The sequence below is a fragment of the Desmodus rotundus genome, chromosome 1, assembly GCF_022682495.2.
Source record: "Desmodus rotundus isolate HL8 chromosome 1, HLdesRot8A.1, whole genome shotgun sequence".
Classification (NCBI taxonomy): domain Eukaryota; kingdom Metazoa; phylum Chordata; class Mammalia; order Chiroptera; family Phyllostomidae; genus Desmodus; species Desmodus rotundus.
This window is the reverse complement of record NC_071387.1, coordinates 79,832,454-79,858,652: the sequence shown is the minus strand read 5'-3', so window position 1 is coordinate 79,858,652 and position 26,199 is coordinate 79,832,454. Positions and strand designations below refer to the sequence as shown.

The 26,199-nt window shown below is 41.9% G+C and overlaps 1 protein-coding gene across 7 annotated transcripts in view; it reads left to right on the top strand.

Moving 5' to 3' along the window:
- The window catches only part of AOPEP (aminopeptidase O (putative)), a 437,655-nt gene that overhangs the window by 392,211 nt on the left and 19,245 nt on the right, over nt 1-26,199 (top strand). For 5 of the 7 annotated variants that reach the window (XM_024558404.4, XM_053925241.2, XM_045193618.3 and 2 more), the window contains one exon: nt 16,804-16,920. The exons of 1 other annotated variant lie outside the window; for it this stretch is intronic. In XM_024558404.4, the coding sequence (XP_024414172.1) occupies nt 16,804-16,920 (117 nt within the window). Of the gene's footprint in view, nt 1-16,803; nt 16,921-21,226; nt 25,470-26,199 lie in introns of those variants that run through there. One more of the 7 variants, XM_053925265.2, reaches the window with a different exon arrangement.

Sequence of the window (26,199 nt, the reverse complement as noted above, 5' to 3'; positions counted from 1 at the left end):
CTAATACAAACATGATAATCTATTTTTAACACTATAAACATCCTTTTCAGTGCTCATATCTGTGTAATTTTTACATAGTTTTTAACCACTGTGTACATGCTCTTGGGTGCTAAGTGGCTTGACTTTTCTGTGACCCCTTTCCCTAGTCATCTCATTGAACATTGCTGGTAGTGTGTGCCTCTATTCTGTGTGGCAAAATCCATGAGATGACAGGTGTGTGAAGTTCTCTAAGAGAAAAGCACTATCTGCATTTGCATAAAGCAGAGCTGCCCTGGTTAAGCTGTCAGCAGCTTCCCAGTAGAAAATGTCCCTGAAATAGATATGACATTTACCTGTAATGGCTTTCTTTGCCTGTGAAATTAATGGTGTAAAGCTTAAAAAAAAAAACTGTCTTTGAATTTTTCTTCTAGAGTTGACCCCATTTTAACAAATTTTCATCATTTGCTAAAAATCAGTGCTATGGGCATAAGATTGAAACTTGGAAGGAATCCCAGGCCTGCATGGAGCCCAGACATTTGCGTATAGGCACAGTGACATGATAATAATTCTGTTATGAGGCAGAATAGAACTGCCTACATGGGAATGAATGACAGGATAAAACTCAGAAAGCAAAAATGGTTTCTAGAACGATTCTTGAAGAAAGTAGTCCTTGAAAAGTGGTGTAGGGGGGTGGGGTGCAGTCCAGGCAAAGCGACTGTTATTAGCAGTTCATATCAGATTGCAGGAAAAGTTTGTTGAACAGTTGAGGAGAGGATTGGAACTGGAAATGGGTATATTGAGCCACACACATTGGAACGTACATGTCATTGTTTAAGTCGGAGGACAGAGAGGATAAAAGTTGTGCTTTAAGGCAACTCACCTTGCCCGTTGGTGGTGTACAGAGTGGGTCTCTAATCCAGGGCCTTGAACAAGGCAGGCCTGGTGAGGTCCTGCTCGCAAGGCTGGCGCTGGAAATCATCCAGGGAGGAGAATGGAGAGCGTCTTTGGTAACTGGTTTACATTTGGTGGTTAGTTGGGTAGGGTAACTGTTAGTTGCGTATCTCACCCCTCTCTGTTTGCACCGTTAGTCTTTGAGGAGGACGGACCACTGTAAATTCATGTCCAGGAGCAAAGTGGGTCTTCAGACAGAAAAAGAGTGCCTGTGGTGTTTCCTGACACCCTTGAAAGCTGGGTCAAGTTTTTATCCGTGAGAGAATAGAAGTCACAGAGTTTGTGCCAAGGTCACTAACTAGGTAAGTAGCCAGGTAGGATTAGACTTAGGTTCTAGGTGACTTGCCAGATGAAGGCGCCTCTAGCTAGTGCTGCTAGGACTTAACTCTTTGTGTTCCGAGGCAAAGACTTTGTTATCGTCCTTTCCTTTTGCACCAAGCCAAGTCCCGAGCTACAAGCCCTGTGGCTGGCGGTGCGCAGGGAGGAGGGGACCTCCTCTGCTGGACTACCGCTGGGGGAGGGTGGGCGGTAATGTTTAGGGGCAGGGGCTGGGCCCAGACACCTCCCCTTTGGTGGGGGCCGAGTATCCCTACCCGGCTTCCCCGCCCACCTTCCGACTGCCTCCATCTTCTCACCGGGCTGGCTGCCAAGTGAGCGGACGCACGCTCGGACTGCGAGGCTGCCCTGGACACCGGCGCCAGGGTGGACTTCAGCGAGGCAGGGCCTAGAGCCTGTTGTCAGTGATGGTTGGGGGTGTGGAGGATGAACCGCGGCCTGTGGGGCGGGCCCGAGGGCTGACACACTTGCTTGGGTAAAACTCTATTGTATTAGTAGGTTACTCCCGACTTGGACAGACATGAGGTTCCCTAAATCCCTCTCGGTGCCCCGGCTTGCCTATGGAGACCTTCTGCGCCTTCCTAGTGGACACTGGCGGCTTGCTTCTGCCGGTGAAGGGCTTATGTTGGTAATGTCAAGGGATCTTGAGCACCAACCCAGGGCCTCGGCTCTGGAACCGGAGAGAAGTGCTGTGTCAAAGGTTGCTGTACAACAGCCGTAGCTCCCCTAAGAGCTAGGTACTTTTTTTCCTTAAGTCCTCGTGCTTTTAATTTGGGCCATTCTTACTTTCAGAGAAGAACGTGCTCCAGGGACAGATGTCAGTGTGATTCTCACAGTCGTTTAAACTTAGGTGACGTTAGTTGAAAGTGGGGGAACAAGACGTGTAGATTAGCACAGCATCGCTCAGCTAGCCCTGAGGAATTTGTTGCTTGGGGACTTGCAACAAGGTTTGAAAAACCTTGGAAAGGTGTCGCTGCCCCTGCTTTGAGCTCAGTGTGCGCAGGGGCTCCAGCTTTGCTTAGAAAGAAGAGCAAGAAACCTTTTCCAGATACAGCTTCGTTTAAAAAGTAATAAATCATTTTATGGAGTAGGGCTACTGACTTGACTTCCAAAGGGGAAATGGTTATAAAAATAGCGTGAACAAACAGTATTGGGGTCAATGAGAAATGATATCTGCGATGTTGGTGAGAACTCTCAAGTGGAGATACTTCTCTGGACAGTATGTGGTTTTATCTTAATTCTCGATCTCTACCTTTCAATTTAAAGCAAAATCGCAGATTTGACCATCAGTTTAATGGCTTTTTACCTTTAAAAGTAAATGCTAAAATAAGCTTGTGTTAGTGATGGGACTTACAGCAGCATGTGTGCCGTGAGTGTTTATGAGAACATTTGGGTATATTTTATAAAACAACTTTATTTTTGTCTGTCTCATTGCAGAATATTTATGTTTATTATAATGTTTATTATCTGAAGGTAGATACTGTGAATTTTTCAAACTGAAAATTTCTTTTTAAAGAATTATATTGAATGAATTTAATGTTCTTATATAATTGAAAACATGCATAATTCTTATAAATGTTAAGGGAGGTGTCCTGTCGTGTACATAAAAAGATTGACTTAGCTAAGATTTTAAAGCCATTTAGAAGTTTAGATCTTAAATCAGTGGGGAATTTCGGAAGGATAAGTTTTGGGGGAATGTTATATTTTCTCTGAAGGAGCTTTTAGCCTATGTTCTCACTTGCTCATCATGTTTGTTTCATCTTTCAGAAGAAGTGTTTGGGAATCCTTTCTATATTTTTATTTCCCAGGCACCTGGTTTTCTTAGTTTAAACATTTTAAGAATGCCATCTTATTTTCAGGGCATTAAATTTAAAGGAGGTAGACGTATTAACATTTGAAAATGTATTTGATTTTAACTGTTTCTTTCTACTTGTTTTAACTTGAAATTAGTTGATTGTCATGTTAAAAAAGATTTAACTTTTAAAATGATTACTATGATGAAACTAAATTATGTTCAGATATTTGTTGTTTAATATTTAGAGAGGCAAACGTAGCTGCTAAACAAATACATTTTGTAATAAAATAAGGTACTAAATTAGTTTTCCATTATGTGAACATTTAAGATTTCCTTCATTTAAAAATGGAGATATTTTAGAGCATATCTTAACAAATACATGGAGTGGGACTGAAAACTATACTTTTTTGAAATTTTGAAAACGGTTTTTGAAAAAGTAGAGTGAAAGAGGAAGATAAGAGTCATATAACCTATTTTATGAAATATTTTTGTAGTGATTGTTTTTATTTTGTACTCCATTTCATACTTCCTTGCCTATGTTTTTTAAAAAAATATCTTTCACATAAACTTCTAAGTAATTCTTCTAAAATGGATGCAGATTAAAGATCAAACCAGTACTAGAAAATAAAGTATAAAAAGGCTTTTTTGTTTTTGTTGTTTTGTTGGCTTTTTCTAAGCACACTTTTACAGTTATAATTTTACTCATCCTGAAAATTCCACTCTACATTTAAAACTCAGACGAAGAGTTTATAATCAGAACTATGAATGAGGAACTATTAGAGTTTTCTAGGGAAAAATGGGCCTGATCACATCCTTTCCTCAGGGTTCCTTTCACTTTTTCCCAATAAATAAATTTTCCCATAATCCTTAAAACAATTATTCCAGTTGCTAGTTGCAGTCGTTTATTTTGTTGTTGGAATCTGGTGACCTTTATGTACTGGAATTGCTGGAGGATTGGAAGCAAGACTGGCCTTTGGTGTGCTGTTGGAATGCTCTGGTTGTTTCGCTAAGATGCCAGTCATTAGGTATTAAAGCTGTCCTTGCGCCCAGGAAATTGATTTCTGGCATTTGGTGTTTTTCCCTTTGGACCAACAAGTAGCCATTTAATTGATGTTAGTGTGAACAATAGCAAGCTTCACCAGTACTAATTAAGAATTATGAGATTGTTTACTAGAAAGATAGTGAAGGGTAGTTTCCTGGGTAGTTTGTTTCCCTTTTATTCACAGAATCTGTAAATTGTAAGAAGACAGCTCTCTCACATTTCTGTACATCCTGCTCATTTTCACCGGGTGAGCCAGGAACATTTGTTCTGTAGCAGAGACCAAACTTTCAAGTTTTAATACTCATTTTTTGTGAAACAGTGGTGTTTCTTGGTTTAGTTGTAGCCAGCCAGCATGGTGTGGTGTTTTTGCACAGAAATGCTCATTTCCTTGTGAAACGGCATGTACCCTAGAGGTTAAAACTTAAAAAAAAATTTAAAGTACAGTGTTCAGTAGGACAAAGTCTTCACATTCTATAAATTGGAGGAAAAATTGCTACAGCTATGATTGCCTTTGTTCTTAAAGCCATTTGAATTGCAGGCTGTGTTGAGACTGGTTCGGACATTGTTTAACTGCTGAGACTAAAACTTCTAATTAGAGTAATCACTGGGTGGGAGCTTTCTGGCGGGGCGGGGCGGGGCGGGGGCCAGGGGTGTGGCTGGGAAGGGGCGCCAAGCGGTGGGAACCCAGCGGGTGGGGTGGGGCGCGGTGCGCTGGCCTCCGCGGGGATTGGCCCAGAGGGAGGAGGCGGTACGCGGGCGTCTGCGGGACTTAGCAGCCCGCGCCCTGGGCCGAGCCCGAGGACTCCAGGCTCGAGTCGGCGCCCTAGCGGGAACCTCAGTAAGTAAGACGTTTCCCTTCCTCCGGCTCCGGCCCGCCTGCCACTTCCCGACCTGACAGCTGCGGGGGCCCGAGGCCATCAGCTGGTGTTAGTTAAGAGAATGAGGGTGGTTTCTTTTCCGTCTACCAAAATCCCTTCTCATTTTCCTCCTTTTAACCTCAGTCTTCCCACTAAATGAGCTACAGCAGGAAAGAAAGCCAGGTTTGGTTCACTGTTTATTCGTTCCGCTTCATCATCCTGTCCTTAATTGCTCACCGCTAACAGCCCTTTCTCTCGCAGTTGGCATTATCACTACTGCGGTGGTATCATTTGGTGGGGAAGGGAAACTTCTAGTTGCCTTAAGAAATTTCTAAAAATCTGTGTAAAAAAGAACTGTGCTCCTGAAGGGTTGTTGCCTTTGTTTTAATGCTTTTGTAGTCGCAAATTGGCGTTAGAATTGTAATTGTGTGTGTATGTATTATGTTTACCAAACCTTCAAGAAAAAAAGACCAGGCAAATAAATATGCACTCTGACGTGCACAAGAAAGCTCATTTAAAGGACAAACGCAGCAGGAAAAGGGTAACAAAAATGACTGCTTCCAGCTGGAGCCTTCTTTAGGAATGTTCTACAGGTTAGCTTTAGTCTCGGGAGAACTGCTCTCCTCTCTCCTCTTCTGTCAGAGGGGCGTGTGTTGACCTGGAGGGTTTCTGGTCTTTGGTCTTAATTCTTAGCAGACATTTTTAGATGGAAACGTGGACCTAGTGCTGGACAGCTAACCACAGACAATAAAAGAAGCTGCATTGTGAACTTTGACTCCAAAGAATAGTTTGTTTGGGTTGCCCCAGAGGGGGCCGGCTATTCATTTTTTATTTCTGTCTCAGTTACAATTTGTAAAGGTCTGAGATGGGACCCTAAATTGTGAAATCAGCAGATAAGTGGTTCTCAACCTGTGTGGTTGTGATTAGTAATTTAAAAATATTTGTGTTCACCTTTCAAGTTAATTTGTTTTAAGTAAATCAAGCTTGAACTTTGTGGTAGAATATGTAAATTATAATTGGTATGCTTAACTCTGATATGTTAAAAGCAAACTAGCACAAGTTCTGCTAAAAATGTGAAGTTTAAAACTCTTTTTAGTTTTAGTTTAAATTATATAAGAAAAATTTATAAAAACCTATATAAAGAAAAGCTTTCATTGTTACCTGTTTTTTAAAGATAAATTCTAAGTTAATTTATGTAGATAAATTATGCTGGAATACTGAGGAGAGGGAAAGTTTGGTTTTTCATAGATGATTATTTTCTGTCAAAGTTAATAATCAAAACTTAGAAATCCAGACATTTTCCCAAAAGTTTTCCCCAAAACTGTAATTCCCAAAAGTTTTGTGCTGTTAAAACATATACCAATAAACTAATACTGAATTTTTCTTACATGAGCACATTGTACATACATAAAGGCAGATATAAAACAATAGAAATGCTAAAACTTAACTATATTTTTATGAAATTTGTTTAGTTCTCTGTTAGGAATAACTAAATAAAATCCCAAGCGTTGGGATTTTACATTGCTACTAGAAAACACACCTTAGGTTAGATTGTGGTCATGCCACTAGCTAGGAAAAGGTGTTGGTAGGTCTCAGACCTACTAGAATTTTATATCCGTGTTTAGCACTTACTAGCATTTTTAGATCCATGGCTAAAAAGTTATCAGTTTTGCATCTTTGAAGACTGACTTCTGTTGATTGACTTTCAAATACTTGAATTCTCTTGAGAATATATTTCCGTGGCAGCAAACAAGACTGCATTTCAAATTTCTTGCTCCTGCATCAGCTTCAGGCTGCTCCAGGGCCTTGAGTCCAAGTTGGAGCGCACAGTAAAAGTGAGTTTATATATGTCTGAACTCTTGTAGCCTATAGTCGTAAAAGTGGGCATTTTGCTGTAAAAGACCATTTTTATCACACTATTTCGGTCTACTTGTGTAGTTGTTAACAGTACATTAAGTTATGAATTATTCAGCCATTTGTACATAACATGCAACTTTCGCGTAAACAAACCTGGCATCATTCCTGTCTGCGCGGTTTTATTGTGTTTCCCATTCACCTGTTTCACTTTCTCACACACGTGCAACCACGAGATGGCCACTTTCATGCAGAATGCTGGCCCACTAAAAGCTCTCATTCCCTTCCAATAAGCTGGTATCAAGGTGGAAGAAAGAAAAAAGAAGTTAAAAATGAAGTAAACTTTTCTTTAAAGTACGTGGACTTTGTTTTCTGCCTTTCTCCTAAAGTTATTAGTCTGTCTTTTTCAAAAATACAGATTTCTTTGTTGAAATGACCTTTAAGTTAATCCCTTGCTCTCTTACCCATAAAACTTTTCAAAATTAATTGAGGATATAAAATATCTGGACTAGAATCCAAAAATGTACAGGATTTGAGTGAAGTCCGACTACTGTGCTTTATATACATTAAATTATTCTGTGAAAGAACACTGAGAAATTGCAGAGTACTCTCAACATATTTTTATTAAATGAAAGCAACTTTATTTCTTTATTTTTCCACAATAATTCATGTAGTTTTTGACTCCTCACCCTCTTCCACCTCACACTCCCTACAATTCCTCCTCTTCGGTTGTGGCCATCTCTTCCTATATAAAGATATGTTTCTATGTCGAGTTTATGACAGAAACCACAACAAATTGTGGACATGTGGCTAAAATTTATGCTTCTTTTTGATTTGGTAGAAAATATGGAAAGAATATTAGGCATTACAGTCTGACCAAAAAGATATCTGTTGTTTTCGACTATGGGATTATGAAGAAGAAAGGACAGGAACTAGGAGTAACGGAATGTTAGTATTTTAGACCAGAATAAACACCCAAGAGTGAAATTTGTTTCTAAATCCATGCCTGAGCTGTTTGTCTAAGCTGAGGGCCAATGTGGCTGACGGGGCTTCTCTTTTCCTTCTGTTTCTTGTCTTTTTCTCACTTTGCAACTCTTGTTAGTATGGTTGTGTCTAAATGCTTTTGTGGCTTCCTTTTCTTTTAAGCTGTTAATTTTGATAATTTGAAAAACAAAACTTAAGTCTTTAATGACGACTTTAAACAAGGAGGCTGTGGAAAGCAAAGGAACAGATGTCTCTTAGAATACTATTGAGTTTTTGCACTTAGAGCAAAAGGAGTTGTGACTGCTCTTTATACAGTGTAATTTATTAGCTTTTTAAAAACACTGCAGAGACATAATTTCATTGATTACAGTTGATTACAATTGAAGAAACATTTCAGTAATTTTACCATTAGTTTTTAAAATAAGAATCATCTGCCACATCTGTTGTTACAAAGAATGTTTATAAAACATTTTACGTTGATATATTTGAATGTGTGTATTTTGGGGGGTTTGTTTGAGTTTCAAAATGAGAATCACTTTTATAAATTTCCTTTTAATAGATTTACTTTAAATCACAAATTGTTGATTGATGACTATCTTGCGATCATATATACTACATTACTCCAGCTTAGTAGATTGGATGTAATTAATAAACTCTTATCAGGCAGGCATGCTGTAGGTGGCACATAAAATGAGCAAGACTGGGTTCCATTCTTCAAGGAGTTGCCTTAAAAATGTACATTCTTTTTATAGAGGTTAAAATACAATTTTGTTTGAACTCAGTTATTCTCTCTTTAAATTTTTATTTATTGATCTGAGAGAGAGACATTGATGTGTTGTCCCACGTATTCATGCATTCACGGGTAGATTCTTGTATGTGCCCTGACTGGGGGTCAAATCTGTAACCTTGGTGTGTGAGGACAATACCCTTAACCAATTGAAGAGGAGGGTTCCGTTTTTACTTGTAATATTCTGAAGAGTAATTTTCAGTAAAAGCTTAGTTGTGTTTTTTTTCCCATTTGCTAATTAATCACTTGTATTTTAGAGGAAAATTTGTTTTCAGACTAAATATTCCTAAGGGTTGTATTTTTGTGCATATGAACATCTTAATTATGTGCATACTATAGATCGTTTTTCAACAGGAACCTAGGGCTATATGTTACAAAGAATAATATCGAACAAACTTAATTACAAACTTAACACACCACTTTTAGTAAATAATACACACAAATTATCTGATTTTGACATAGTGGGCATAATATAGGAAGTTAGAGAAAAACAGGAAGAAATCTGGGTTTGAATGAAACTACAGTTACTCTTTTTCCCTTGCAAAAGAAAATTCTGAAAACATTTGCTAGTTTATTTATATTGTTAATGACAACGTAAAAGTCTGCGCATGTGACTATTTAATGAGCTGCTTTATGTATATTTTCGAAGCATTTGGAAATTTTTTAATTCTTTCAATATATTGTGCATTGCTGTCACAGAACTTATGTCATATTTAATGCTGTTAGCATTCATCTCTTTGTAGAAGTATTGCGGTCAGAAGTGTTGGGATCTATGTTATTTTCAAACATTGTTACGACTAGGAACGGAGGGGCACTGATACACCAGGTTCTTGGCACACACCAGTGAGGGAGGGTCTGCCTGTAGCTAATGGGACTTGTTTTATTAGAAGCCGGCTTTCACTCAGCACCTCCTCGAGCATGTGCTTTAATCAATTATGAATTTCACTGTTCTTAGAAGGTCACAGTATCAAATCTCTTTATACAGTAGATCTTCCCTCCATTGTGTAAATTTTGGGGAAATATTTTTAACATGATTTAAGAAAAATAATTCAGCTTGAGCTGGAAGCAGGAAAAAAGGAAAAGACCAGGCAGCTTGTATAGGTTACTCAGAAAAAAAAAGTTGATTCGGAGAGTTACTTAATTATATGTATATGAAGTTATTTACACAAATTTAAACATATTCTACATTCTGTTCTTAACTTTGTACCTCACATAATAACATTCCTTGCTTTCTTACCATAGTGCAGAAATCTCATTCCATCTCATTCTTTTTAATAGCTGCATAGTATTCCATTGTGTGGTTATATACTGTAGCCATGATTTTGACACACAAAACTAGCTGACAGTTTTCACAATAAAGGTGTAGTCCTATGAGGCACCTTAGGGGGTCATGAGTTAGTACGTAACTAGAATTTTGAGTTAGAACATACCACTATATATAAATAAATATAAATAAATATATTTTATTTATAAATAAATAAAATATATATTCCTCTTCAGGATAAACACATCAGTTATTTCGTATAATATTATTAGCTTAGATAAGTACATACATGCTAAAGAAATGAAAACAATTAGATTTAATAGAAAAAATACTGCAAATACAAGAAAAGTTGAAAGTATTCTCTGATACTTTCAAGTGTTTCAAATTCTTTAAAAAGCTTTAAACAAGCCCTACACTGAGCGTGCCGCTGTTGTCAGGGCAGGTGAATGGGCCGAACTGCTTAGGAATTTGTAGTTTCTTTTTCATGAGCAGTGGTTTTCTTGAGAAGCATAAAAGTCAGATCAGGAGTGATCTCCCTTTGTCCCTTTGATTATTGGTCTGGCAGGTTCCTGGGAAGGGGAGGCAAATGGGAACATCCCAAGCATCTCTTATGAAATAGTTCAGATTTTTCTATTTGAGTGTTTACAAAGATTTATTCTCTAAAATGTGTAATATAAACCATTTGTGTACACATGGTTATGAGATCCAGTTGACATTTTGTGTTTAAATAATATGCTTTGTGTCAGATTGCAAATAGTTTGGGATAATACTTTTATAAAATTTAGGGAAATTAACACATGAAAATTTGACCCTTATAATCTGGAAACACGAGGATAATTTATACCAGCAAATTATTTCATATACTGTTTGCTAGATAGTGTCTGTTTTAGTCACTGTGATGTCACTTTTGGAAGCACTATGACCAAATCATGGCTAAGAAGTTCATTAGGCTTTTTAAACTGTAGCTGTTAATCTTGGCTGGTGTGGCTCAGTTGGAGCATCTTCCCGTAGACCGAAAGGTTGCAGGTTCAATTCCCTGTCTGGGCACATGCCTGGGTTGTGGGTTCAAGTCCCATTCAAGGGACTAACAAGAGGCAACCAACTGATGTTTCTCTCTTGCATCCATGTTTCTCTTCCTTCCATCCCCTCTCTCTAGAATCAGTGAATATGTCCTTTGGGGAGGATACTAAATAAATAAGTAAATAAGTACTAAAATGAAATAAACTGTAGCTTTTAGAATCATTTCCCCCAAAAAAGTAAATATGCTTTTTTTAATGTAAAATGAATTATACGAATATTTGCTTCTGCTTAAATTTTCTTTCTCAAATTTGACTACAGCTATATTCCCTGAAGAATGTTTGATAATCAAAAATAACTAAATCTGTTGGACAGGTATCTGCCTCTGGATTATTTTATTTTGAAGAAAATTATTTTATTTTTTATTATTTTATATGACTGTCATTTGCCAGCAAATTAAATTGTGTCCCCAAAATAATGTGAACTGTATAGACTTTCGTACTTAAATTTGGCAGTTCTTTAAATTGCACTAAGTTTTTGCTTTAATATGTGAAGGATGGTTTTTCTTTTTTAAGATTTGTTTTTAGCTTGTTTTTGGTAGCAGTTTCTGTCATGATATTCTGATTTGCAGCCGCTGTTGGGCAGACACTTACCAGTGTACCAGTGTATTATTACATACTTCATTTTTGACACTTAAAAATGTTTATCATTAAGAGAGTGACAGATGAAACCAGACATGGAGCCCACGGTCCTTGCCTGTGTTTGGGGAGGGCAGGGGCAGCTAGAGTGCCAGCGTTCTGATACTTTTTAGGACTTTGTGTTTCTTTTGGATTGTGAGGGAAGAGAACTCTTTTGTTTTGAGCAACTTTGTCTATTATATCTTAATTTTACCCCATTATCCAAAATTATTACGTGAAAATTTATACAACTTAGAGATTTCTACCTATTTTATTTTGATTGAGAGCAGTGTCTGAAAGGTTACTTGATTTAAAGTTCTGTCTGTGTCCCGTAGTCAAAGTTCCTTTGCCCCCAATGGGAAAACTGTACGAATGGCAGCTGTTTGCTCCTACACGTGTGGACTGTGGAGGCACCTGAGCGCATAGAGTGGTTCGGTGTTTCCTGGGAGAAGTTGGAAGGAATTTGTTAGTTTTGGGGAAGTCTTATAAAAAAAAAAAAAAGACATTTTGTATCTATGGGATTACCTTTTTAATCCAAGGGGTAAAGGAAAACCTCTGTCTTTATCGTGTCCCTACACCAGAAAGCCTTCCGCCTGTGACTTTCAAAGGTCAGCTGCTTCAAGTCTGGTTGGGCCTTGCTTGTGTTGAATTTCAGCCAGCAAGTCCCCAGCATACAGGAGAATTTGGGATTTTTCTCCCTCCCTCATTTCTTCTGTTTTTGTTCAGTGTAAACAGTTCCTGTAGTAGAAACATAGACAAATATAGCAGAGAATGCTTTTCTGGAAGAAGAATGCTCCCTGAGCATTTTTAAACCATTTTTGGGAAGAATTGATCTTTCCGTGTAGTTCAGACAGACTGAAAGAGAGGGAGGCTGTTGCTGTAAATTGAAGTGACATCATGTGTATTGCCCCCATTGATCCTCTCTTCGTCTGCAGCCAGGATGAAAGGAAATGGCATCAGGGAGGAAGCAGCTTCATTTAGGCACAGATCCCAGAGTGATAATGGGGTAATAATAGAACTCACGCCACTGTCAGTTGGAGGCTGCATTAGTCTCAGGCTCCTTCCCTGTCTGGGAGCCTCTCAAAGACTTCCTTCGTGGCTGCATCGCGCCAGCTGGACCTTGAGGGGGAGTGCCCTCCCTTGCTTTCGGAGGCGTGCAGAAGTGGGGCTCAGACGTTCATATGCACCCAGCTCCTTGTACTGGGGCCTCCCTGTGCAAGGTCAGTAGTGAGACGCGTCTGTGACGTTTTCTATAGGAGGTGAGCTGGCCTTTTCTGGTCCTGCTAGTGGAAGGGATGGTGAACGGCCTGAGTTGCATGGGTGGTCCCTTTGGGAGCCAGGAGTGAGTGATGTCCCCGTGACAGCAGTAAGAGGCTTCTGGGAGAGTCAGGGTTTTTTCTTTGTGCTGCTTGTAGACTGGGAGGGTGGGTTTGGAAAATCCGTATTTTCTTTCCAAGAGTCTATGTAGAAACTTCAAAAACCAAAGTTGTGTGGCTTGCTTCAGCAATTAAGTTGACTGGGAAAAATGAGCAGGTAGACTTTTCTTTTTCTTTGTAAACTTCTGGGTTGTTAGCACCTATGGTATCCTCCATGTTTAGACCAAGAATCCAGACCTCTAAATTTTTAACAAATATCGTTTGTATTTTCTGACCTACTTTAGCATTTTGGGTTTTTTGTATTTAAGTTTTAGTATTGTGAAATTCTCTATTTCAAGTACCCACATGACTTTGGCACCCCATAGCCTTATTTTGTCTGAGTTTTGGGGCACATGCATTTTTAAAAAACCTGGTTTCCGTGTGGAAAAAAATAACAGCTCTGTCATGAATTCCGTGTGTGTGCAAAGGAAAGGACTTTCTCTTCTGTCACTGTCAAACTATGGCTGTGAGCACTTCTAAAGCCCTCAGAAATAAAGGCGGGTTCTTTTTATAATGTTTGAAGGAGCTGCTTTCTGATGAGATAATGCTCTGAAACATGTACTGTATTTTTCTTAATCCTCCAAAGTATGACTAAAGCCATGTTTGTCTCTCAGTACTGCTGGACTAAAACACAGTTGGCCTACAAGTCACGTGAAATTTAATTTGATCTCTGTGAGGGAGGGAGTGGAGCGACCCACACAGCGTCTCCCTCGGCTGCCATGCCAGCTGCCCAGAGCTGCATCTGTGCGCCTTTGGAGTGTATCTCTGTCAGTTGCTTTGCAAACTTTTCATTTATTACATAGTATATCTTTTTCATCATAGGGTGGCTTTACAGGGAGTAAATGTTTATTTTACAGAGAGAAATGTACTATATAAAAATGAGCTACTTACCACATTTTGGCTTTAATATCTTCTTTTCAAGGTCTATAATCTCATGTAAAAAATTATGTAATGTTTCCTTATTTATGAATGAAAGATGTTAAATTAGTTTCTTGTATGTACTAAAATAGAATTGGATCACTGATTTTCTCGACTTTTCTCATTAAACTACATTCTCCCCTAGTGAATTGTAAGAGTTACAGTTGAAAGACAGACAGCTGCAGGTTGCTACCTGAGTGAGAGTCACACGCGGACCCATCGGGGAGAGTGGGCCGGACGGACAGCACTGAGCGTTCCGGGGGGAGGGCTGTTCTCACGGCTGCACCTGCCCGGGGGCTCTGGGCTTCCTCCCCGGAGGGACAGGCCAGCTCTTGCTGCAAAGCAGTCTGGACACCTCCGTGCCCAGGAGGGAGGCCTATCTGGCAGGCTGTGTGCGCGCCTGCTCTTTACCTTTCTCCAATTAGAGTAAATTAAACTTATTAAAAAACCACGAAGGTTTGACTCCCTCCATTCCACCTCAGCTGTTTATCGTTAGTCAGGGGGCTCAGCTTCAAGTATTTTTTCATTGTATAAAATTAGGACAAAAAGTCTCAGGGATCCTTTCTGAGGATCTGTTGTTTCTGTGAACAGATACATGAACTTTCTGCTGGAAACTGTGAGGCAGGTCAAGTATGAATCTAGGTATTTTGATAGGTTCACATATTAGTTATTCTTTGATTTTAAACAGGAGTTGCATTTTGTTAAACCCTGTTAGGGTAAGTTTGAGGACCAAGCCAGTCTTCCTCAGGGGTTTCTTTCCTCTGTGGGTCTCTTTAGTTTAAACCAAATCCCCAATGCGAGTTCTAACAATAGGCCTCTTTGTAAGTGTGAGCACATAATAGGGAGATGCTTTTCTTTCTACTCTGGCCTTCCCTATAATTCTGCAAATTGTCCAACATGGTTCCTGCTGTTTTTAGTTAGTGAATCAGGCCTCCACCCCAGCTGATGGGTGTTCTGCCCTGTGTCAGGCTCCCCGTTTCCCCACAGGCTGTCTTCCTGCATCCATTGTGGCCTCAGATTTGAGATGCTACCCTGAGCCTGGCCACCACCAGTTTCGAGAGTGCTTGAGGGGGTGCAGGGCTGGGTGGCCAGTCTGGGGCCCGCCCTCCCCACCCCTGTAGAAGCAGGTGAGCTGCTGCTCCATGGGTGCCCAGGCCAGACAGCCTCGGGGTGGGGGCCATATGGAACATGCTTGGAAAAGGATGGGTTGGGTGGCAAGAGACCCTAATCAGGGAGGAAGGGCAGACTCTGTTAAGAGGCTGGAGGACAGTTGGGGAGTGACTTAGGGGACTGAGGGAGGTGCTCAGGGCAGGCTGAAGACTTAGCCTCCACCAGCGAAGGACCCCTCTGCAAACTCAGGGAGGAAAGGTCCAGAAAGGGGAGACTGCAGGGCAAAATGGACAGGAAGGAGGGCCCAGAGCCTGGGTGCCAGCTGAGATGCTGAGCCTGCATTGGAGCCCCTGAGTACCCACAGGGGAGGACTCATGGGGGACTAGGTGAGGAGGTTCTCTGGAGGATGGTGGCCCTGGATTTGCCCTGTTTTATAAAACAGCAGGTTTCTTTTACAATTATAAAAGTAGGCTCATGTGTTTAAAACTGTAGAAACTGGAAAACTGGCAGTTCTGTTTCTAGTTGCTATGTAGTAATTATCTTTAACACATCTTTTAGGCACAGGACTCCCATGAAAGGAAGTTGTGCTAGTTGTTCCCTAAGTCCCTGTGGAGAGCTGCTTGGGGTCCTGCAGGTTGTGAGCCTCTGTTTTGGCTGAAGGCACTCGTTTTCCTGTCAGCCTGAGAAGACCCACAGGACCCTTAGATGCATGGAGGAATGTCATGAAATAAAAACGCCTAAGAATCAAGGGATGTGCCTCTGTGTCTCTGTAGGGGAGTGGGGCTGTACGAGACCTTGGAAGGGCGATGTGAGGACAGACGAGAAATGCTCTTTGTGGGATGATGTGGTGAGTGCCGTGCCTGTGGTTCGCCCAGCTTCCCGCTGCGTGCATTCCAGGAAAGTGTGTCGGGTGGGGGCAAGCAGAGTGCACACACGGGGCCGCAAGGTAAAGAGGGGTAGGGAGAGAACCCAGTAATTTTTTAAATTTCTTTGAGAATAACAAAGTAGGGATGAAAATTTAGGTGTTCTTACGAATGTTCCATTGGCCTAGTATTGACTTGCAGACTTGTATGTTTGGGTTTATTGACAGGGATTTTCAGGGCACAAGTAGTGAAGGAGAAAAGCTAAATATAGAGAGTAGTGAAATTCATGGTAATAATTTTAAAACCTTTAGAATAAATACTTTTCAGTTCCTACAAGATGTATCTTAAATGTATTTTTTCCTCTTGTACAGTTTGCGAGTACTGTCTGTTCCAGGAGCTAAATTAGGTGCTGAGGTGCAATAGTGAATAAGACAGATGTTTTAAGTTCTTGGATTTCAAAAATTTTGTTCATAAAATGTTCATTATTTTTGTGCCATATAAAAACACCCTCTTCTCTTTGCCTCTCCCCCCCCATTTTTTTAACCTGTCCTGTATGAAAACTTAGGAATTTGGGTGACTGTGTGTAATCATGTTTATAGCATTGTTTAATTTTTAATGGAATTATATATAAACCTATAATTTTTATGAGGGAGGGTCTGTGAGACATGGTTCTTATTTCATTACATGCTCTTTATTTCTTGGTGTACATTTTCAAGGTTCAAGTGGTAAGGAAGGAAATCTGAAAGCAGCTTACTTCTGCTAAATTTCCATGCTTAAAAACAGATGTTTTCTTGAATCTTTGCGTATGTTAAAGAACACAGTTGTTCTGTATTGTACACAGCTGTTGAAGTGTCCAGGTTACCCTGGATTTGCTGTCTTTTCGCTCTAAATGGTTGGGTTTGATTTCTTGTAAGCTGAATGGCATTTTCACTGGCTGTTTGGTTTTGCCCTCAGCTTCTTCCAGACCAGCTGGTCTTGCTTCTGGAGCATCTCTTAGAACAGAAGACCCTGAACCCCAGAACTCTGCAAAGCCTGGAAAGGACATACCACCTCCCCCAGCAGGATGCAGAGGTAACCAGGAACACCCTCAGTTTAAACAGTGAGGCCCTTGCTGTTGTGAAGAATGGTGGCCCCACAGCTTCCCAAACTGTGGGAACTGCTCTTTCTGTTAGCGGTGCCCTGTGCTGTGTGCTGTGTGCTGTAAGTGAAGAGCAGTCCTTCCAGCCAAGTGGAAGTTGCTCCCCGGGTCGTACCAACCAGTAAGGGCCCCGGAATCTGCTTGTTACTGGGGTAGTTTGAAATCCTAAGTCCCTCTTACTTTTTAAAGCATAAAGGTGGACATAAGTTTGCTAAAGGAATGAACAGGCAGAGTGGTAGTGCTTTTGAACTGTAAACTCAGGCGGGTCACCTCATGTAGTACAGTGGCGCCGTCCGGCTGCACGTTAAGGGAACTTGGCTCAGACGCGTCAGAGCTTCTTGGTTGGATTCAGTTCAGATGGGAGAGGAGCTGTGTGTGGCGGAAATGAAAACTAAACCTAACAGCCATAGTTGGAAAAGCAAAATTAGATGCTTGTGGGAAAGCAGTAGGATGTGGTTCTTAATATCTTTTAGCTTATTGTAAAGAATGCAGTGTGAATCCTGAGTGTCAGGTTTTTTATATATATGTGGGGGGGGAGTGACTGTGGGAATGGTGGGGGGATGGTTAGGGGTGAGCAATGGGGGAAAAGGCAGGACAACTGTAACTGAACAATAATTTAAAAAAATATAAAATATACATAAAAAATATTAAATGTTTATTGTATTTTAGTCATCTTAAGTAAAAATCAAGCACACAATCAAAAATAGAAAAGCTCTTTTATATAAAACTCCTAAAATGCAAGTAAGATTGGCTTGTGTTCAGTTGAAAATTACTGAACATTTAAAAACGGCGCAGTTTGATACGGTAGCAGGTAGGCACCTGCGGCTGCTGAGCACTTGAGCTGTGGCCGTTTTGAATGGCGATGTGCTGTGAGTGTGAAATGCACAGTGGATACTGAAGATGTAGTATAAAAACAAAATATCTCACTAATAATTTCTTCTCATTGATTAAAATGTCAAAATGGTATTTCAGATATGTTGGTTTAAATAAAATACTATTGAAATTAATTTCACAATCATTAAAATGGAGTAAATGGAGAAAAAAGCCAGTTTACTGTTAGATGAAAAGGTAGCGTGGGGATTGTTTTACATTTGAAAGCTGCATAAATTCAGGAGTTTATTGAAAAGCTTCAGAGAAGACACACACAGCATTTTACCCTCCTGAGCATAGATCAGATGGACAACTGTTGCTGTTTATTTCAGTTTTTATATTTTTGTTTATAGGTGTTTCCAAATACCACACTGTTATTTTTAATTGGTGTTTAAAAATGTTTCTATTTATAAGCATAAGGTTAAGTTTTACCCGGACCTGAATACCACTGAAATGCCAGACCCTTTGACGGGCAGCGGGCAGAAGATGGTGGGAGAATCAAAACAGGCCCAGGCACCTGTCACTCTCTGCCTGGAAGCCACGAGGTGCTAGACACCATTGGCTCCCCTTCCTTTTGGCATAAAACACATTGTGTTCTTAACTTACAGCCCAGCTTAGTTGTTATATATAGCCTCTTAAACCTTTGAGGCAACAGAAAGTGCAAACGTGTGAGCGTGTCGTGGGCTAGGGTGAGGGTCAGCAAACATTTTCCTTAAAGGAACAGATAGTTAGTATTTCAGGCTATTCGGTTTCTGTCCCAACTCTTCACCTGTGCTGTTGGAGCGTGAAAGCTGCCATCAAGACAGCACGTGAACAGACAGACGTTTTCTGTGCTTCAATAAAACCGTTTATGGACCCTGAAACTTGAATTTCCTGTAATTAATCATGAAATTCATGAGATAATCATGAATTATCTCAAGATAATTCTTTTTGGTTTTGTTGTTCCTTCTTCAAACTTTAAAACGTACACAACACTCTTAGCCGGGGCTGATTTGGTCTGCCCCATGTGGAGTTCGTTGACCCCTGGGTTGGGGTGGGCGGGGCCAGACGAAGGAGGGCCTGGAGGCCATGGGCCCCCTTGGGATTTTATCCTAACAGTGTGCCTCCTTCCCCTGCTCTCTAGTCCTGGCGTGTGTTTGTTACTCTAACAGCTTATATCTCACTGATGTTTCTATGAAATGCCACTCAGAACCAGAAAAGCAACAGGATTTTGGCCAACCAGGGTGTTTTCTAGAAACTTTATTACTTAAGTGTGATTTATTGTCACCAATTAGCAGGCATTTAGTTGAATAACTGTCTGCCCTTATTTTAAGTGACAGAACATTTCATGGAAGAAAGAATTATTTTTGGTGCATAAGTCTTGAGGATTCTGACTTCATTCTTGGTGCTTCTCCTTGACCTAAACAAATAAGGGTAGTCTCTTTCAGTCATTATCAGGGCTTTTATTTATTTTTATTATTTTTTTTTTAGATTTTATTTATTTTTAGAGAGGGGTGGGGAAGGAGCAAGAGAGGGAGAGAACCATTGACATAATAGAGAAACATCAGTTGGTAGCCTCTTATACACAACCCACAACCCAGGCCTGTGCCCTGACTGGGAATCAAACGAGCACAACCTTTTGCTTTGCAGGGCGATGCCCAACCAACTGAGCAGTGCCACTAAGGGCAGGGCTTTTAAATATGTAATAGATAGCATGCACTTGATCGCTGGCCAGAGGTCCTGGAGTGTGGCCGTTGTGTATGGAGCATCCCTGTGGGAAATGCTCTAGTGGTATTTCCTGGCTAGGAGCAGTGTGAGCTAGAGCTCCCGATGCTCTGTGCTCAGGATGCTGCCCCAGGTCCCTTGGCCACAGTGCTGAATTAGATGTCTGCAGAGAAACTTCAGCACAGAGCAGCAAGGGCTCGTGACTTGGGGCGGAGGGGTATTCCTCTATTTCTAAGGTATAGAAAAGTCCTTTCACTGTTCTTTGGACTGGCATTTTTTTCCTGAGAGCACGTACGCATGTAAAGTCACTCTTGGAGAAGGTGAGCGTGGTGTTTCACCTGGTATTTAAAACGAGCCTGGTGAGCCTCGTTTAAGCCAAGTCTTTGCTGCTTATTCCCTGGTTGCTCAGTTTGCTGCGGAACTCATGCTGGCAGAGCAGGAGACTCTCCACGCATCACACCAGAGCCTCAGCCGTGTCAGAAGCCTGTCCTAGCACTAATCAGGGCCCTCTGTTCAGCACTTGCTTTAGCTTCTTTTCCATCATACCTTTTATCCCTTCCCTCCTTCCTTCTCTTTGTGTGGGTGGACAAGGTGCAGCTCCGCTGGGAAGTGTGTTGTTAATTCTCTTCACGTAGCTCAGTGCTTGTATTATTTGTGTTACTTCTGTGTTTCAGATGTCGTCACAGAATGTCTGGTCTGTGGGTCAGGGTTTCTGAGTGAGGCACCTGGTCTGATCTTGCTTATTTACCAGCTTATTTTCCCCACATCAGGGTGGTAGCTTCCATGGCCCCTGTCCTCCATGTGGTGGCTCCATGTGGTGGCATCATGAGTGTGACTCCCCAGGTCTCCTCTGGGGGAAGGGATACCATTTGTTTGGAATCTTCAAGGAAAAGTACACAAGGACAAATAGAGGAAGAAGGTGGGCTATTTCCAGCCTTGCCTGCCACTCCTGTTGACACCGTCTGAAAAGTGAGCACTGGTGGGGAGAGTTGCCTGCCTTAGCCTGGAAAGGAACGCTGACTGGGAGTCCCCATCTTTCACATCCTGAGTCAAAGAGACCACTAACCATATGCTGGCTGCTTTAGCCAGGATGGAAAACTTAGTTCACAGAAATGTTTGCCTTCAGTTTTTGAGCATTACTGGCTCAAATAAAGAGCCATAAGTAACAGCTTTAAAATATATTGGACAACTGATTCTTAAAAGATATTTCTTAAGATCCCATTTTAAGTGATGAAATTTCTGCCCTCTACAGCAGGTCTCCAAAGCTGTAAAAACAGCTGCGTAGTAGTGAGGCAAAGACCCGTGGAATGTGGCTCTGTGGGCTTTCTGCCCAAGAGCCCACAGCTGACCTTGAAGCAACTTTATTTCTACAGACTACAGTTGAGCACTTCAAAATTGGGGCTACAACTCAAATAAGGTTTTGGAAAATCAGAAATAGCTACTCACTGTCTTAGCTGTCTTAGATGGCGGTGGGGGACATTAGAAAGGTCCCATGCTGGCTTGCTCTGCTCTGATGTTTCAACTGGTAGATTGGGCAAGGAAATTAATTTTCTGGGGGAGGCCATTACCACAGTTCATCCTCTGACTGTGTCTGGGAAGACTCTGAGGCCATCTCGGTCAGATTGGAGTGGCAAGCGTGAAGTCATGTCTCTGTCTTTCCTCCAGTCTTCAGGGCACCACCCTCTGGCTGGCCCCACGGGGAGAGAAGAATGGCAGCTGTGCGTATGCCCGTGAGCATCTCTTCCATGTTGTGATGTAATGAAGCACCCAGGCTGAGCAGCTGGTACTGGCCCAGCCATTAACTTTGCAGCAGACCAGAAGGCTGGTGACCGCAGACAAGTTGGCACCTTCCCTGGTCCCCCTTTGCCTTTCCTGACCGCCTGCACAGGAGCACCTAAACCAGGCTGCTGGCATCCCGGCTTTGTGACTGCAGCCAAGTGGCAAACGGTGTTTCATGAAAGTGTCTTTACTCCTAAATTTTCTATTATTTCCTGTTACCTTTTCTTTTAAAAATGTGCATTGTGATGCAGTAAGTTGATTTTAAAATACCCTAATGGGCTTCAATCCAAAATGCCATAAACCGCTTCTTCACAGGGTTCTTAACAACATGACTCGGGAAGCTGTCAGTGAGAGTCAGTGGTCTTGATGTAGTTGCTGTTGAGGAGTCCCCATCTCTCATTTGGTGTGAAATGGACAGGTTTTTTAGTTGATCTTTGTATTTTAATCTGTCAGGACTGGCAGGGAGAAAGAAAGAGAAGTAGTGTAATCTATACAACTAGGAGCTCATCATAGCTCCTTAAGTGTCTGGTTAAAGAATTTTTGATCTGGGGGCTCCGTGGGTTTACGGTGGGGACCTTGTTCTGACATTTGGACTGGATGACTGTCTGGGGTGGGGGGCTGTCTTGTGTGCTGTAGGATGTTTAGCACATCTGGTGTTTTCCCATGAGATGCTAGTAGCAACCCACCCCCAGTTTTAGCAATCAGAATGTCTCCAGACATTGCCTAATGTCCTGTGGGGCAAAGCCACTCCAGTGAAGAATCATTGCTCCGAAGCAGCAACTGATTCACAGAAGGCAGTTTTTTCATCTCCTCTAAGAGTGCCTGACGGAGGGTTACGGCACGCAGTGAAGTAGCTGGAAAGGTGGTTGACGCGGTGAGAGGCCACCCTCGCCAGCTGTACGCTCCCAGGGCTCCAGAGAATGTAACCTTGGGAGAAGTGAAAACACTCTCTCCGGGGAAAGAAAAAAGAAAGAATGACAAAACGAAGTAGTAGTGGCAGGTACATCTCGAGAAGCAGGTTAGCAAGTAAGGAAAACCTGTCCTACGGCTAGTACACAGGCTAGTACACAGACAGTCGTGCCAGCGCTGTTTTCTGCTCTGAAAAGGACACTTTCAAGGTTGATTGCAAATGGAAAAACATCCAGCCTTGCAGGCCTTTTCCCACCTCACTGCCTTTTCCCTGGCTCTGGCTGAAGAGCCCTCGGAAACCCTGTAAAATGGCTACCTTCCATGGTGGGTTGTACATACGCTATAGCACTTATTTGAAGTCCAGAGGTGGAAGGTGTGATTCCCGGAATGCAGTGGCCTGACAGCTCTGCTGCTCATTTCTGCACTTCATTTGGGTCAAAAGCCTGGTTCCTGTGAACTGAGTGCATTTCATGACTCACAGACATCTGGAGTGAGAGGCACGTTGAAAGGGCAGAGAAGAAAGGTTTAGCCAGACTTCATGTCTCTGAATTCGGAAACTGATCAGCAGCTATGTTCATTCCCTTCATGATAAGCCGCCTTCCATGAAGGGTGCTAGGGCCTGTTCCCTGCCACAGGGAGCTCTGCTCCCCATTCTCCCCAGTTCTTTTCAGTAGTATCCAGCTACAAAGTAAACATAGACATTGTCATTTTGTTGTTTTCACAGAAGAGTTTAGAGGACAGGTGTTGTCTCAGGCTCCGTTGCCACTGCAGGTGGCTCACCAGTCTCTGCTCAGTAAAATGCCTTGTACTGAACTCCTTCCTGTTTGGTCCTGCTCGTTGTGGAATCTTAGGGCATAGAGGCAGAAACTGTCCTTGCTGCTGTCAGGTCCTCTAATTGCAGTGTGTAAGGGTAGCCTTTGGGGACCAGAGGACTATGTGAGCAGCCAGGGTGGGAACACCCCTGCCCCATGTCAGAGTTGCCCCAGTACCCAAGTCTCCTCCTCTCTCCTTCCCTCCGAGACCTCCCTGGTGTCACCCTGTGTTGTCAAGAGACACCTTCCCAAGCCCGTGAGGCAGATTTTCAGATTGAATGTAAAAGAGAGACCATTGTGGAGGCTCAGAGTAGTCAGTGGCAATTAATGAAGTGGTTCTCCAGGGTGAGGTAGATATGAGGGCCCAGATGGGGTAGGGCCTTCAGGAAGGCAGTTTGACACCTGCCATACCCAGCATTGGGCCATTTGTCACAACTTCTTCACAGGGTCAAGAGTCTAGCTTGTTGGCTCCTTGACATGGTCAGGCTCAGGTTGCAAATCAAGCGGTCAAATGCTGATGAATCTGAACTTTAGTATGTGAGCTATAAATAGCGTGACTTTATATTCATTTTTTCAAAGCCAGCACAGTACTTGTGAAGGGCACAGCTGCCCCTTTGACATGGCATTCTAATTCCTTTGCTAGAGTTCGGAAGCACTGCCAGGTATGGATTGAAAAAAGGGATTAGGGTATTTTCTTTAGTTGCTTTAGGCATAACTGTCTTTTTAGACCATATGCCTTTAATAATGTGGGAAAGAACAGAGCTTTTACATACTGTATTTTTTTTGCCATGTAAAACGTGCACTTTTTTGCCCAAATTTTTGAGGGGAAAATAAGGATGTGCCTTATATGTGGTACCTGAAATACTTTGTGTCTGTTCTTATGTTTTGTAATTATTTGTTACATAAAATTTCTCGTACTATGATATGTTCAAAAATAAATGTTAAAATTCCTTTGTAATATAAAAACAAGTATCTAAATGTAAATAAATAAAAAATTGAATTAAAAATTAAAACGAGAAGATGGCGGCGTAGGTAGACACACTGCGCCTCCTTGCACAACCAGAACTGACAGAAAATCGAACAGCAAGGAAGTCCGACACCAAGGAAATAAAAAATAAACATTCATCCAGACCGGTAGGAGGGGCAGAGACAGGCACCAGAACGGAGAGGACTCACATGGCCGTGGCGGGACCTAGACTGGCGGAGTGTGGGACGAATGGCGCAGGCAGTCCGAGCACTAGCAGACCCTGCGGCGCAGATAAACCGAGAGGACCAGACTCAGAGTGGCGGAGAGCGGGGCAGGCAGAGCAGTGGGTAGTACCCCGCGGCTCCACACTTGTGCACAGATAAAGCGGGAGGAACGGCGGGGAGTGAAGCAGACCATGTAACCCAGGGCTCCAACTCGGGGAAATAAAGCCTCAAACCCCTGATTGAAAATGCCCCTGGGGGTTGGGGCGGCAGCAGGAGAGACTCCCAGCCTCACAGGAGAGGTTGTTGGAGAGACCCACAGGGGCCTAGAGTGTTCACAAGCCCACCCACTGGGGAACCAGCACCAGAGGGGCCCAGTTTGATTGTGGGTAGCGGAGTGAAAGATTGAAACCGGAGGAGAGTGAAGTGGGCCCCATTGCTCCCTCTCGGCCCCTCCCCCACGTACAGTGTCACAGCACAGTGACCAGCGTTACCCCGCCCCAGGAAACACCTAAGGCTCCGCCCCTTTAAGTAACAGACACGCCAACCAAAAAAAAAAAAAAGGCCCAAATGACAAAACACTTCAGAGCTCCAGAAAAAATACAACTAAGGGAGGAAGAGATAGCCAACCTATCAGATGCACAGTTCAAAACACTGGTTATCAAGACGCTCACAGAATTGGTTGAATTTGGTCGCAAATTAGATGAAAAAATGAAGGCCATGCTAAGAGAAACAAAGGAAAATGTACAGGTAACTAATAGTGATGGGAAGGAAACTGGGACTCAAATCAATGGTGTGGCCCAGAAGGAAGAAAGAAACATCCAACCAGAAAAGAATGAAGAAACAAGAATTCGGAAAAATGAGGAGAGGCTTAGGAATCTCCAGGACATCTTGAAACGTTCCAACATCCGAATTATAGGGGTGCCAGAAGGAGAAGAGGAAGAACAAAAAATTGAAAACTTATTTGAACAAATAATGAAGGAGAACTTCCCCAGTCTGGCAAAGGAAATAGACTTCCAGAAAGTCCAGGAAGCTCAGAGAGTCCCAAAGAAGCTGGGCTCAAGGAGGAACACACCAAGGCACATCATAATTACATTACCTAAGATGAAACAGAAGGAGAGTATCTTAGAAGCAGCAAGAAAAAAGGAGGCAGTTACCTACAAAGGACTTCTCATAAGACTGTCAGCTGATTTCTCCAAAGAGACCTTACAGGCAAGAAGGGGCAGGCAAGAAGTATTCCAAGTCATGAAAGGCAAGGACCTACATCCAAGATTACTGTATCCAGCAAAGCTATCATTTAGAATGGAAGGGCAGATAAAGTGCTTCTCAGATAAGGTCAAGTTAAAGGAGTTCATCATCACCAAGTCCTTATTATATGAAATGTTAAAGGGAGTTACCTAAGAAAAAGAAGATAAAAAATATGAACAGTAAAAATGACAGCAAACTCACAGTTATTAACGACCACACCAAAAACAAAAACAAGAGCAAACTAAGCAAACAATCAGAACAGGAACAGAACCATAGAAATGGAGATCACATGGAGGGTTGTCAATAGGGGAGTGGGAGGGGGAGAGGGGGGGAAGGTACAGAGAATAAGTAGCATAGATGATAGGTGGAAAATAGACAGGGGGAGGGTAAGAATAGTGTAGGAAATGTAGAAGCCAAAGAACTTACAAGTATGACCCATGGACATGAACTATAGGGGGGGAATGTGGGAGGGAGGGGGTGGGCAGGATGGAGTGGAGTGGGGGGGGAATGGGACAACTGTAAATAGCATAATCAATAAATATATTTAAAAAAAATTAAAACGAAAGATTTTTTTCCTGAAAGTTTGGGCCAAAAACTTAAGTGTATATTATACATGGCAAAATACAATAATTATCTAGTTATATTTGTGTATTTTTTCTTTGTTGTATTTGGTTTATAAAACAATGTTTTGGAAGATTTCCT